This window comes from Podarcis tiliguerta (genome assembly GCF_965153285.1).
Source record: "Podarcis tiliguerta genome assembly, chromosome: 9".
Lineage (NCBI taxonomy): Eukaryota > Metazoa > Chordata > Lepidosauria > Squamata > Lacertidae > Podarcis > Podarcis tiliguerta.
The window spans coordinates 2,225,555-2,238,711 of NC_139542.1; the positions used below are offsets into that span (position 1 = coordinate 2,225,555).

Consider the following 13,157-nt stretch of genomic DNA (forward strand, 5'->3'; position numbering starts at 1 on the left):
TAATCCAGAATGCGGCAGCTAGACTGGTGACTGGGAGTGGCTGCCAAGACCATATAAACACCGGTTCTGAAAGACCTACATTGGCTCCCAGTACGTTTCTAAGTAAATTCAAAGTGTTGGTGCTGACCTTCAAAACCCGAAATGGCTTTGGCCCAGTATACCTGCAGGAGCATCTCCACCCCCATTGTTCAGCTCAGACACTGAGGTCCAGCGCTGAGGGCCTTCTGGCAGTTCTCTCCCTGCGAGAAGTGAGGTTACAGGGAACCAGGCAGAGGGCCTTCTCCGTGGTGGCGCCCGCCCTGTGGAACACCTTCCCATCAGATGTCAAGGAAATAAACAACTATCTGACTTTTAGAAGAGATCTGAAGGCAGCCCTGTTTAGGGAAGTTGTTACTGTTTGAGGTCCTATTATGCTTTTAATTCTGTTGTGAGCTGCCCAGAGTGGCTGGAGAGGCCCAGCCAGATGGGCAGGGTATAACTAATGAATTATTATCATTATTATTATTATAGGTGCAGGAGATGCGGCTGTGCGCTGAAGCTCACCTTGACTCGGGTGCTCAGGCCTGTCTCCTGCTCTGCCAAACTCAAACGTGGCCTTTTCACAATCAAGCCAAAGACCCACCTGGTCCAGGTGGGCCTGTCTCCCCAAGATCCAGCCCCCTCCTACTAAAAGGTAGGAGGACAACCATGGTTGGAGGGAGGTGGCAGCCTGGGAGGAGGACAGCCATGGCCCATTTTTGGCCCAGTAGCCTCTGGTCTCCTCCTGTTTTTAGCCATAAGGGCTGATAATACCCACTGGGTGACGCCTCCTCCATGGTACAGTGGTAAGAGCATTGGTTTTGCATGCAGAAGGTGTCAGGTTCGAATGCTGGTGTCTCCCTGCTGGGTTGGGGACAGCTGCCCCAAACCCTGGAGAGCATCGCTGCAGAAAACACACTGGCGAAGTAGAACCCCACAGCCGGCTGCAGTGAACCCTGGTGAGCCGTGGGTTCAATCCTGCTGTGTGCTTTCTCTCAGGCTCTTCTTCCTCTCCTCATTTATTTATTTAGAGCTTTTGAACCCAGCTCTTGAGCCAAAAAGGCTCTCAGAGCATCCATACAATCTGAACACAGCAGCCCTTACCCTGCAGGCTTACAATCTGTTTTTAAAAATTGAATGGCATGCCATGACACGACACACAAGGAAAAGGACACAGGGATGGAAGAGGAAAACCAAAAGTCAGGCTCCAATTTCTAGCTGTTGTTCCGATAATGGGCAGCTGGCACAGTCCAGAGGCAAGGAGGTGCTCGATGGAGCTGGGTCCCCAGCAAAGGTGATGAAATGAGAAGGGAAACTGATGGGATGGCTGCGCCTGAGACCTGATGGAGCTAGCCTTTTCACAGCTCATTCATTCATTCATTCATTCATTCATTCATTCATTCATTATATTTGCCACTTTTCACTGACATGAGTGAGAATACAGTATGGCTTACATACAATAAATTGCAACATTATTATTATTATTATTATTATTATTATTATTATTATTACCCCACCCTCCCCAACCAGAGCCGGGCTCAGGGCAGCTAACACCAATAAAATCACAGTAAAAACATAATAGGGGGGAAAGATGGGGGGGGGGGAGAAAAGGAAACATAAACCCCAATTTAAAATACAGGTTAAAATGCAATTTAAAATGCAGCCTCATTTTAAAGGAGCTGATAAATCAAGACCATAAGGGGAGGGAAACAGAAGGGTCAGACCGAGTCCAAACCAAAGGCCAGGCAGAACAGAACATCACAACTGCAACATGAATCATGTAAAACAATTACGAACCATCAGTAAAACACTCGCCTTCTATAAAACACTTTGCAAAATGGCTTACAAAATAGGCAGAACCGCATAACCACAAGAAAAGTCCTATTATGAACTTCACAAAGCGTTACAGCACTCATAATCCACAAAACAGCATTGACAACGTTAACAAGCTAACAACCCACAGCAACCCGGCTGAATTCACACTCCCTCTCTCTGCCTGCAGCCATGACTCATAATCGTCCACTCGGTGCATCAAAAAACATATCCATAGCACAGTAGATCTTGGGATGGAGGGACTCAGCTTCCCAGTTCTCCCACTACTGGAATCCTCAGCTACATTCCAAGGGAGGAGACGGACCAGCCTAATCCCAGGGTCAGTGTCTAGGCAGTATTTGCCAACCTGGTGCCCTCCTAATGTTGAGGACGACAACTCTAGGGTTGCCATACATCCGGAATTTCCCAGACATTACCAGGATCCAGCTGTTGGAAATTGGGTGGAAATTGCTGAAAATCTGGGTGTAGGCCAACCCATGTTGGAAGTGAAGATTTTGGCGAATTTACTGAAGAATAGATCCAAAATTTCTTTTTATTTATTTTTTGAGATTTTGCAAAAGTTCAACAACTCTGGGCAAAACTTTAAAAAGCTCCACAGCTTTGGCAACCCCAAACCACTTTTGGGTCTGGATTTTCACTTTTTGAAATATGGCAACCCTAGACAACTCCCAAGCCATCAATGCTTATCTCAAATTCCTGTATTGCAGGGGGTTGGACTAGATGACCCTCGGGTCCCTTCCAGCTCTACAGTTCTATGATTCTAGCTCCCTTCAGCCCCCCCACCATCAAGCGTTGCTGGAGTGAACCCCCCAGATGACTCCAGGGGGGCAGAGAGAGGCAGTTGTCTCCCAAATTAATAACAATCAATAAAAACACATTGCAGGCTTGATTATTGTAACTCACTCTACGTAGGGCTGCCCTTGAAGCTGACCCAGAAACTCCAGCAGGTGCAGAATGGTGCGGCGAGACTCCTTACGGGGTCCTCGCCACGGGATCACACTCATTCAGCGCTTTACCAATTGCACTGGCTCCTGGTGGAGTACAGGGTCAGGTTCAAGGTGCTGGTTTTGACCTTTAAAGCCCTATACGGCCTAGGACCCTCGTGCCTACGGGACCACCTCTCCTGGTATGCCCCACGGAGGACCTTAAGGTCCACAAATGACAACACCTTGGAGGTCCCAAGTCGCAAGGTGCTTAGATTGGTCTCCACTAGGGCCAGGGCCTTTTCGGTACTAGCCCCGACACTTGGTCCCAAGAGACTAGGGCCCTGCGGGACTTGACATCTTTCCGCAGGGCCTGCAAGACAGAGCTGTTCCGCCTGGCCTTTGCTTTGGACTCGGTCTGACCCTTATGTTTCCCTCCCCTTATGGTTTTGACTTTTAAAATGAGGCTGCATTTTAAATTGCATTTTAACCTGTATTTTAAATTGGTTTTGTTTTTTCCCCTATTATGTTTTTACTGTCATTTTACTGGTGTTTGCCACCCTGAGCCCGGCTCTGGCCGGGAAGGATGGGGTATAAATAATAATAATAATAATAATAATAATAATAATAATAATAATAAGCCAGCTCCCGTCTCCCACTCCAGCACCCGAAAGCCTCTCCCTGCCCCAGCTCCTTCCATGGCAGCCAGGGCCATCTCCCGCTGCCCTTTGGCCTTTCCCTTCTCTTTCCTTTGTTCCTGCAGCCTCTGGCGGCCTTTTCGCTCCCCCGACGGGATTAGCTCACACTTCACTTTGCAGCTGTAGCAACGCATTACCCGAGACGGATTCCTCCTCCTCCTCCCCAGTTCCCCCGTTTTCTACGTACCGAGCATGTCCTCCGAAACAGGTGTGCGGAGAATGTCCCCCGTGAACTCGCAGGACGTCTTCCTCGCATCGATCCCAGATGTTCCAGATGTTCCTTCGAACACCTGCAAGGCAAGGGCCCCAGAGGGCAAGGACCCAATTACGGGCAATTAGGGAGGATTAACGGCAAATGAGGCCAGGCAGGTCCAGATGGGAAGGGAGCAGGGAGAGGGGGCTGCGTTTTGCGCCGGGCGATCTGCGTTTGGAGGAATTTTCGCCAGCAAGATGAAAAAGAAGTGTCTCTCTCATCGCCTCTTTCGCTTCTCCCCAGACACTTTGGCTCTCTGAGTCTCAGTCTCCCATTTAAGCCTAAGAACATAAAAACAGCCAGTGGCTTGCCTAGTCCAGCAGCCCATTTTCACAGTGCTCAAACTCTAGGGTTGCTATATTTTAAAGAGCGAAAGAGGACACATTTGCCGACTTTTACTTACAACTATGGGACCCGGGTGGCGCTGTGGGTTAAACCACAGAGCCTAGGACTTGCCGATCAGAAGGTCGGTGGTTCGAATCCCTGTGATGGGGTGAGCTCCCGTTGCTCGGTCCCTGCTCCTGCCAACCTAGCAGTTTGAAAGCACGTCAAAGTGCAAGTAGATAAATAGGTACCGCTCCAGCAGGAAGGTAAACGGCGTTTCCGTGCGCTGCTCTGGTTCTCCAGAAGCGGCTTAGTCCTGCTGGCCACATGACCTGGAAGCTGTATGCCAGCTCCCTCGGCCAATAAAGCGAGATGAGTGCCGCAACCCCAGAGTCGGGCACGACTGGACCTAATGGTCAGGGGTCCCTTTACCTTTACCTTTAGTTCTTGCTGAGGGGCTTGGTGTGGTAGAAGACTGGATAGGTGGGTGGGCAATGACCTCTCAATCCTGTAAGCCTTCAGGCAATCTTCAAGGATGGGCAGTCGGATTGGGTATATGAACCTAGGAATCTTGATAGACTGCCTCTGGAACTGAAGGAGAGCTTGCTGGATCCGGCCAATGGGTCCCAACAACTCCAGCGTCCTGTTCTCACCGTGGCCAACCCCATTCCCTTATGTCTCGAAAGACAATGGAGTTTGACTCCAGGGGTGAAGTGAAATTGCTGTGCTGGCAGCACCAAAGTGGCTTCATGAACACAAGGGTAAATAATATCAGGGCTGCAGCAATGTCTGAGTGTTTTACCAGACACAGGAGGGCAACTACAGGCATAATGAATAGGGACACCATCCAAAAAACAGAACCAGTGTGGTGTAGTGGTTAAGAGCAATAGACTCGTAATCTGGGGAACCGGGTTCGCTTCCCCGTTCCTCCACATGCAGCTGCTGGGTGACCTTGGGCCAGTCACACTTCTCTGAAGTCTCTCAGCCCCACTCACCTCACAGAGTGTTTGGTGTGGGGGAGGAAGGAAAAGGAGATTGTTAGCCACTTTGAGACTCCTTCGGTTAGTGATAAAGCGGGGTATCAAATCCAAACTCTTCTTTCACTATGTCCATGGCCCAACTCAAGACCTTGTTATACCAACTACAGTCATACCTCGGGTTACAGACGCTTCAGGTTACGCATTTTCAGCACCGAGCCGAACCCGGAGGTACTGGAACAGAAACACTAAATCATGCTTTGCGCATGTACAGAAGCGCCGAATCACGACCCACGCATGTGCAGATGTGGTTCTGGGGGTTGCGAAGGTGCCTCCTGCATGGATCACGTTCGCAACCCGAGCGTCCAGTGTACTCAATATTCTCCGTGGGGAGGTTACATTAGTAATACGTTTGAATGCTGAATGTGTTAGTTTATGCCTAGAGTCAATGGACAAAGCAAACAACATTAGGTGCCCTGCTGCCGAAGTGTTTGACGGTTCTTGCATTTGTTTAAAAACAAAGAAAAATTTGGAAGGGAAAAAAGGAAAACGAGTGTTAGTTGGATCTTTGGCACTCTATATTGACACCCCCTTCCCTGACGCTTGGAGCCCCCAGCAGAGGCTGGAAGTGAGCAGATAAGGAAGAACAGCTCAGGGAGTCTCCAGATGGACGTTTGGTTGCAGGGGGCGTATTCTGCTGCATGTTATGGACACAACAGGGGGATTCATTCCATACCCCTCAACCGTCCCAATTTGAGCAGGGTGTCCCAGAATTACAAGAGCCATCCCGGCTTCTGATTGGATCCTGGAATGTCCTGTTTCTTGGCCTGGCACTCTGGTGATGCGAGTCAGCTGGGTGGAAAATTGAGTGTCCCGATTTTGATCAGCAGGATGTTGGAGGGCATGTTCCTCTCATTTGGTTGTTCTTTGTGATGCCTCCTCAACACTACAGTGCTATTGCTGTTACTGCCTCACCATAAAAGTGGGCAACTGCCTCTCCTCTGCTAAACACTTGTGGTTTGGAAAGTTATTCATTTATTTAATAATAATAATAGTAATAATAATAGTAATACAGTGGACACTTGGGTTGTGAACATGATCCGTGCGGAAGGCACGTTTGCAACCCGCATCTGCGCACGCGTGGGTTGCGATTTGGCGCTTCTGCGCATGCGCGACTGCCGAAACCCAGAAGTAACCCGTTCCGGTACTTCTGGGTTTCAGCGCATCCATAACCCAAAAAAACACAACCTGAAGTGTCTGTAACCCGAGATATGACTGTACTTTATTTGTACCCCACCGACTGAGCTGCCACTCTGGGCAGCTTCCAGCATATATAAAAACATAGTAAAACATTAAGCATTAAAAAGTTTCACTATACAGGGCTGCCTTCAGATGACTCCTAAAAGATATATAATTGCTCATCTGCTTGACATCTGATGGGAGGGCGTTCCACAGGGCGGGTGCCACCACCGAGAAGGCCCTCTGCCTGGTTCCCTGTAACCTCACTTCTGGCAGTGAGGGAACCGCCAGAAGGACCTCAGAGCTGGATCTCAGTTTCCGAGCTGAACAATGGAGGTGGAGACACTCCTTCAGGAATATTTTATTTATAAAATGTATATATGGCCCTTCATTTGAAGATTGCAGGGCACTTTGCAGTATAGAACATGAAAATACACAACAAAATGACAAAGAAAGAAGCAAGCCAATGGGAATCGCCCAAGCAGGACCAGAGCACAGCAGCAGCAACTCTCCTCAGTTGTGGTTTGCAGCAACTGGCATTCAGAAGCATTGATGCCTCCAAGAGTGGAGGGAGGACAAAGGACAAAGGACCCCCGGTCCTGAATGGGGCAACTGTGCCCCTGATGGACCAGGTGTGCAGCTGGGGAGTCATTCTGGACTCACAGCTGTCCATGGTGGAGCAGGTCAATTCTGTGTCCAGGGCAACTGTTTACCAGCTCCATCTGGTACGCAGGATGAGACCCTACCTGCCCACAGACTGTCTCGCCAGAGTGGTGCATGCTCTGGTTATCTCCAGCTTGGACTACTGCCATGCGCTCTATGTGGGGCTACCTTTGAAGGTGACCTGGAAACTACAACTAATCCAGAATGTGGTGGCGGCCACCGTGAACACATAACACCGGTCTTGAAAGACATACATTGGCTCTCAGTACATTTCCGAGCACAATTCAAAGTGTTGGTGCTGACCTTTAAAGCCCTAAACGGCCTTGACCCAGTATATCTGAAGGAGCATCTCCACCCTCATCATTCCGTCCAGACACTGAGATCCAGCTCTGAGGGCCTTCTAGCGGTTCCCTCATTGCAAGAAGCAAAGCTACAGGGAACCAGGCAGAGGGCCTTCTCGGTGGTGGCACCCGCCTTGTAGAACGCACTCCCATCAGATGTCATAGAGATAAACAACTACCTGACATTTAGAAGACATCTGAAGGCAGCCCTGTTCAGGGAAATTTTTAATGTGTGACATTTTAATGGAAGCCGCCTATTATTATTATTATTATTATTATTATTATTATTATCTCCTCTCAAGTCTCCTTCCACCGTTCCTCATAACGCTCAGTTTCCAGACCCTTGATCATCTTGGTTGCCCCCTACTCTCTTTGCCTGAACGGCCCCCCCATAGTTGGTTGCATGAAGAGGAAAACTGAGGTGTCTGAAGACCCTACTGGGTGACCCAACGCGCCCTCCTCTCTCTCACACACATGATGCGCTAAGTTTGGAGCAACTGGCCTTGCCCGCTTGGCGCCACCTGGATCCTTCCTGGCTTCCTTGGCGGAGAGGGGACCCGAGTCACCAGCATTCCTTCGGAATTGGCATTGTTGGAAAACTACTGGAACCGTAGGAGCAGCCCAGTGTTGCTCTCATGGCCAAGCAGGCCTTGGTTAGCCGGAGGGAAAACCACCTTCTTCTAATTCATAGCTGCCAACTTTTCCCTTTTCTTCCGAGGAATCCTGTTCGGAATAAGGGTTGTTGTTGTTTAGTTGTGTCCACCTCTTCGTGACCCCCTGGACCAGAGCACGCCAGGCACTCCTGTCTTCCACTGCCTCCCGCAGTTTGGTCAGACTCATGTTTGTAGCTTCGAGAACACTGTCCAACCATCTCGTCCTCTGTCGTCCCCTTCTCCTTCTGCCCTCCATCTTTCCCAACATCAGGGTCTTTTCCAGGGAGTCTTCGCATGAGGTGGCCAAAGTATTGGAGCCTCAGCTTCAGGATCTGTCCTTCCAGTGAGCACTCAGGGCTGATTTCCTTCAGAATGGAGAGGTTGGATCTTCTTGCAATCCATGGGACTCTCAAGAGTCTCCTCCAGCACCAGAATTCAAAAGCATCCATTCTTCGGCGATCAGCCTTCTTTATGGTCCAGCTCTCACTTCCATACATCACTACTGGGAAAACCAGAGCTTTAACTATACGGACCTTTGTTGGCAAGGTGATGTCTCTGCTTTTTAAGATGCTGTCTAGGTTTGTCACTGCTTTCCTCCCAAGAAGCAGGCCTCTTTTAAGGGAATTTCCCTTAAAAAAGGGGAAACGTTGACAGCTATGTTCTAATTGGGTCCAGCGTGCCTCCCCCTCCCCTATCCATTCTGAAGGGACCCCCGAAAGGCTCCCTTTGATCGGAATAATATTTGACACCGTTTGAAGGCAGTGACCTCCGGACCGCCGGACCGCCGCTTTAATTAGATCCGTGTGGCCCCTTGCGAAAGAATGTTCACACGTCGGCCAGCTGTTGCGGCAGGGCGGGTTGGGGGGCTGGGAAGGGTGGAATAAGCCCCCCACCCCAGCTCCGTGTATATCAGGCTTTCCCTAAGCGGCTTCTGCCAAAGGCCGGGCAGGGGGTGCCGGCGAGGCTGACTCCCTAATAGGATTAGAAGGGCCCTGCAGAGGTCTCTGTGGCATTAGAGGGCTGAAGTCTGGCTGCTCGCCAGCAGAGGTCCCCCGCAGGTCAACCTCGCGGGTCCCTCGCCTCCACAGGGCAACTAGGCTCAAGGCGTTGCTCATCAGAGCAGGGCAGGCGGGAAAGGGTGTTCTGCGCGATCTCAGAGGGCGAGGAAAGGTCAGGGGGCTTGGAGAGGCAAGCATCCCTGGGGAGGCACCTGCTTCTCTGCACAGAGGGGCAAACTGGGCAGCCCCCTCCCAGCAGAGAGAAGAAGACCCTCTGCCTTGCTGGGCCGAAGTCCCAGCCAGCCACTCACCCCCAGATCCAAGGCACAGGGGCTGCGCTTAGAGAGGGTCCCCTCCTTTCACGATCTGGATAGAGCTGCTGTGAGGTCACGGAATGCGGACAAACATTCTGGGTGCTGGTGGGGGAAAGGTCCGTCCTTGTACATCAATGTTGTGAAAGGCCAATGGGGCTGGAAGAAAACCTGCAGGGATGAGATTCCCAACTTCTCTCTCTCTCTCTCTCTCTCTTCTTTCTTTCTTTCTTTCTTTCTTTCTTCTCCGGGCGCCACTGCCCTTAACAACAGCCAGATGGCGGAGGGAATTTAGCAAGGAGAGCTGTTGTCTCCAAGTGAGGTCTAGCTGGCTTCATCTGCCAAGTCTCCACAGGTCAGGCTTCTGTTAGAGGCATGGCAGCACTGCTGGCGAAATAGTTGGCAACCCTCTCAGGAACAGGAGGTGATGCGATTGTGAGGGACGGGCGCAGGTTGGAAGATTGGGGCAAGAAAGGGAAAGATTGGTGGAGGTGAGGCAGCCAACTGAGAGGTACAAATGACTAGGAGAAAAGCAACCTTAAGTAGTAGTAGTAGTAGTAGTAGTAGTAGTAGTAGTAAAGGTAAAGGTACCCCTGCCCGTATGGGCCAGTCTTGCCAGACTCTAGGGTTGTGCGCTCATCTCACTAAAGAGGCCGGGGGCCAGCGCTGTCCGGAGACACTTCTGGGTCACGTGGCCAGCGTGACAAAGTTGCTCTGGCGAGCCAGCACCAGCGCAGCACACGGAACGCCGTTTACCTTCCCGTTGGTAAGCGGTCCCTATTTATCTACTTGCACCCGGAGGTGCTTTCGAACTGCTAGGTTGGCAAGCGCTGGGACCGAACGACGGGAGCGCACCCCGCTGCGGGGATTCGAACCGCCGACCATGCGATCGGCAAGTCCTAGGCGCTGAGGTTTTACCCACAGCGCCACCCACGTCCCACAGTAGTAGTAGTAGTAGTAATAATAATAATAATAATAATAATAATAATAATAATAATAATAATAATAATAATAATTTATTATTTATACCTCGCCCATCTGGCTGAGTTTCCCCAGCCACTCTGGGCGGCTCCCAATCGAGTGTTAAAAACAATACAGCACTAAATATTAAAAACCTCCCTGAACAGGGCTGCCTTCAGATGTCTTTTAAAGATAGGATAGCTGCTTATTTCCTTGACATCAGATGGGAGGGCGTTCCACAGGGCGGGTGCCACTACCGAGAAGGCCCTCTGCCTGGTTCCCTGTAACCTCACCTCTCGCAATGAGGGAACCGCCAGAAGATGAGAAACTTATTTTTTTAAAAAAAGGTGGTTGCTGTTTTTTGAAATCTCCCCAGTGCCCCAGTTCAAAAGTCGCCCCACACAACCTGGACCATGTTCCACTGTCCTGTGTGCGAGTGTCTCTGGAGAGACTTGGCTTCCCTTACAAAGGGCCCGCCCACTTTCCCCTCTGGCCCCGCCCACCATGGCTATGTGGCCCCCGGAAGGCTACCCTGAGAGGGATGTGGCCCGAAATCTTCCCCACCCACCAACATCCTTTCCGGATTCCTGCTTTCTGTATCTGCGCTAGGGCTTTCAATTTGACTCCCGGAGATCTCAGCCTTCGATTTGCTCCTCCGAGTCTCAAGTCAGTATCCCTCTAGCGCATTATGTATTTATGGCCCTTGTACTTCCAGGTCTTCTTCACCTGCCCAGGTGTCTCAGCCTTGACTTTTGGCTTGCAGTTCAAGAACAACATGAAGCATCAGCTTCTCTCTGCTGCAGAGACATCTTAAGGAGAGAACGAACCGCATCCTGAAAAGGCAAAGGGCGAAGGCTGCTGCCCTGTCCGCTTTTACTCGGGAGTAAGGAAGGGGAAGAATACTGTCCCAAAGGAAAACAGAAAACTGCTGCCATTTGGATGGATAGCATTCAAAACTTCAGCAAACCTTGCTTTTTGAAAAGATATCCCACAGACTAAAAAGTATATGTTATTTCTTATACGAATATTGCGTGTGGCTCATTTAAATCTTATTGTCAATAATGCAGCTCACAGGGGAAATACTTTTATTTTCATTCATCTTTTATTATTTGTAAAGGGGATCTTTCTTTGAGCTGATACTTCTACTATCTCTTTGGAGCTGTGCTGGATCTTTGTGTTTTAGTCCTCCCCCCAAAATAGTTTAAATCTGCCACAATTTGCATGCTCCTACAAGAAGTGTTCGCTACCGTGATTTTCTTTGGAGCCTTCAAACATTCTGTAAATGATTACATTATTTTCTGCATTGTTTTTGACTTTTCCCTGCCACTGGAATGTGTTGAAATGACATAATTAATTATGTTGGCTCGGCCATAGCAGATAGGGAGAAAATAGCATAGGTTTTGGCAGAAGGAAAGTTGTAAATAAAAATATAAGAGCATTGCTTGATCAGGCCAAAGGGACCCGTCGGGTCCTGCACGCAGTTCTCACAGTGGCCAAGCAGATGCCTGTGAGAAACCCACTAGCAGGATTCGAACACAAGACCGACTCTCACCTCCTGTGGTTTCCAGAAACTGGTCTTCAGAAGCATTTTGCCTCTGATTGTGGAGACAGAGCGGAGCCAACATGGCTGGGAGCCATCAAGAGCCCTTTCCTCCTCCATGAATTTGTCCAATCCTCTTTTAAAGCCAACGAAGTCAGGAGCCATCCAAAACCAGTGGAGTTTAATATAAATGGTAATGGGAACCACTGTGGTTCAGTGGTTAGACTACTGGGAGAGACCAGGGTTCAAATCCCCGCACAGCCATGATGCTCACTGGACGAGCTTGGGCCAATCCTGAGGATCCATGTGGATCCGTGCTTTGTAACCACATTTTTGTGCCATTGCAGCCCCATGCAACAGTGGGTGTGTGATTTTTTTGGTGCAGGCTGTAGCCATGGACATGCAATGTGATCTGATGGTAAATTTGGGGTGACCCAATGTAAAAATCCTGAGGATCCATGGGCTTTTACCTCCCAGGCAGCCTCCTTTATCGCTAGCGTCCCTTATCTCCCTCCCGATCGTTTACTGATCAACTGGTTCCTTTCAACACCCCCTTCCCTCTTCTTTGCCTTAGTGTCTTTTCCTTAGCTGGAGCAATTTTTCGCTCCTCCTTTTCTTCTAATTTCTCTCCTCATTCCTTTAGTCTTCCTGTCTCCTCTCCTTGCAAGTTCGCTGTCTTTACCTCCCCCCTCCCCCCGGCAGCCTCCTTTTCCAGCAGCCTTATTTCCCTCCCGATCACTTGCCGATCAGCTGCTTTGTTTCAACACCTACTTCCCTCTTTCAAAATAAATAAAGAAAGCATGATCTGCTTTTCTCCCCTGGGTAATTTGGCTCCAGGGACCACACATTCGCTCCATAAGACGCACAGACATTTCCCCTTACTTTTTAGGAAGAAAAAAAGTGTGTCTTATGGAGCGAAAAATACGGCAAATGAGGATGTGGGAGAATTCAACTCTCCTTCCTTGGATGTTTTTAAGCTGAGGTTGGGTGGCCCTCTATCATGGATGCTGTAGCTGAGATTCCTGCATTGCAGGGGGTTGGACTAGATGTCCCTCGGGGTCCCTTCCAATTCTCCAGTTCTATGGTCCTCTGATTCTGTGTACAGCACCTTGCGCTTCTTAGAGAAAAGGTGGGGTATAAATGCAAAGCGATGGCTGTGCTCTGTCGAAATGTCCCAAAGGTGAGCAATGAATTCAGGGGACAGGATTATACCCTCCAATCTTTCTCGGATGAAAACAGGGATGCCCCATTCTGCCATGATAATGTTCCTATTTATACCCCACACACCTGACTGGGTCACCCCACCCACTCTGGGCAGCTTCTGACATATATAGGTAAAGGTAAAGGGACCTCTGACCATTAGGTCCAGTCGTGACCGACTCTGGGGTTGCGGTGCTCATCTCGCTTTACTGGCCAAGGGAGCTGG

At 49.8% G+C, this 13,157-nt stretch overlaps 1 protein-coding gene across 1 annotated transcript in view; it reads right to left on the minus strand.

Annotated features, from left to right (window-relative positions):
- The window catches only part of ATP6V1B1 (ATPase H+ transporting V1 subunit B1), a 70,434-nt gene that overhangs the window by 24,539 nt on the left and 32,738 nt on the right, over nucleotides 1–13,157 (minus strand). Inside the window, exon 4 of the mRNA XM_083398475.1 lies at nucleotides 3,660–3,762. Within this exon, the coding sequence (XP_083254601.1) occupies nucleotides 3,660–3,762 (103 nt within the window). The remainder of the gene's footprint in view (nucleotides 1–3,659; nucleotides 3,763–13,157) is intronic.